General features: G+C 46.4%; 1 protein-coding gene across 1 annotated transcript in view; it reads right to left on the bottom strand.

Moving 5' to 3' along the window:
* Positions 1-302: 302 nt before the first annotated feature.
* Positions 303-1,446, bottom strand: part of LOC125039605 — a 1,913-nt gene continuing 769 nt past the window's right edge. Inside the window, exons 3-5 of the mRNA XM_047633734.1 lie at positions 1,094-1,261; positions 888-994; positions 303-783 (exon numbers count right to left, since the gene is read on the bottom strand). Coding sequence (XP_047489690.1) covers positions 538-783; positions 888-994; positions 1,094-1,261 — 521 coding nt within the window. The 3' untranslated portion in view covers positions 303-537. The remainder of the gene's footprint in view (positions 784-887; positions 995-1,093; positions 1,262-1,446) is intronic.

The following is a 1,446-nucleotide window of genomic DNA, read 5'->3' as shown; positions in this document are numbered from 1 at the left end:
TACAAGAGGCTAGATGTAGAGAAATCTGAGATGATGAACGAAGGAAAACTGTGGGAAACGAGTGGGTTCATGGCCGCGTAGGAGCACGTGGTCCCCCGTGCACGTCAGAGAAACCACGGAGAAAACGTGTAAACATAAGACGAGGTTGGGCCCTAAAAGGGACGGTGAGGACAGGGAGATTTCGACTGCCAAACAAAGACGTTGATTGGGGAAAGTATGTGATGAAGAACGCGGACGAGCTATTAACTAATACAAAAAGAAAGAATTCATTAAATTTTTATTATATTCTATAACAACAAAATCATACCAAGAATGCATGTGTGTGCTTGTATAGATATCACATATATTTGACCGTGTGTGTGTCTATGTGTCTATGTATATGTGTGTGTGTGTGTGTATAACAGTCTTTCAGAGTATGCCTAATCGTCGAAAGGAAGAGTCCAGAGCTTGGAATTCGGAAGACGCCGTACTGCCAGGAGCCATCTCAATTGAAGTCCGTGATCAAGTTAACAGAAGGCTGAGAGCGCTCCTGTCGCTTCAGGGAGAGCTGCCGGGGAACTGGCTGGAGAAGTCTGATGGAGACGGAGAGGGCTCGGTGGGCAGGACCACTCTCTTGACACAGATCTGCTTGAGGCAACTCAAGTAGTCGGCCATCCTGTACGAGCGAGGCTGGGAGCAGGAGGCGGAGGCGGCGGCCACGGCGTAGCCCAAGGGAGATCCGTTGCTGGCCACGACGAGGGCGTTGGCGATGGCCATGCGATCCAGGCTCATGTCGGGGAACACCTGCGATAAGAAGGCATAATGCGTCGATTATGTTTTATCTGTTATTTTATAATACAGATCTTTTAGAATGATGAATCTAACAGACGATTCAGGAGTTGGCTTACCAGGCCTGTAGCGTTCATGGCGCAGCGGCGGATGCCGATGACCACATTGAGGTCAGGAGAGGTCAAATCACTGATGGTCTCCGGGGCTCCGCTCTTGAAAGCTTCACCTGTGGACATGCGTAGGTTGAGACTGAGGATAACTTGTATCTTACATTTATCCAGAAATGTGTACCACGGGGTTCTTAAAGCCTGTAGCAAACACTAACCAATGCTCGTGAAGAAGAAATTCCCAAGAACGATGCCGGCCTCCTTCGCACACTTGAGGAAAGTCTTGATGTATCCGCCTGGAGGAGTAAGGGCCTTCGTGATGAAGCTGCACTGAGTCTTCTTCATCAGGCAGACGTCAGGGGTATCCGTGGGTTCGCAAAGGGGAGCTGAAGGAATATAATATATATATATGTGTATATATGTATATATATATATATATATATATATATATATATATGTATTGGTATATTTTGTCTCGTTCTTTGCGAGAGAATATTATTACATACTTTCGTCACATGCAGTGTGTACTAACCATGCTGATCTGTGCGTAAAGTTTGGAATTAATCAGGTA

The sequence above is a fragment of the Penaeus chinensis genome, chromosome 27 (genome assembly GCF_019202785.1).
Source record: "Penaeus chinensis breed Huanghai No. 1 chromosome 27, ASM1920278v2, whole genome shotgun sequence".
In the NCBI taxonomy this organism is placed as follows: Eukaryota; Metazoa; Arthropoda; class Malacostraca; order Decapoda; family Penaeidae; genus Penaeus; species Penaeus chinensis.
The sequence above is the reverse complement of the archived record's forward strand: the minus strand, read 5'-3'. Positions and strand labels throughout refer to the sequence as shown.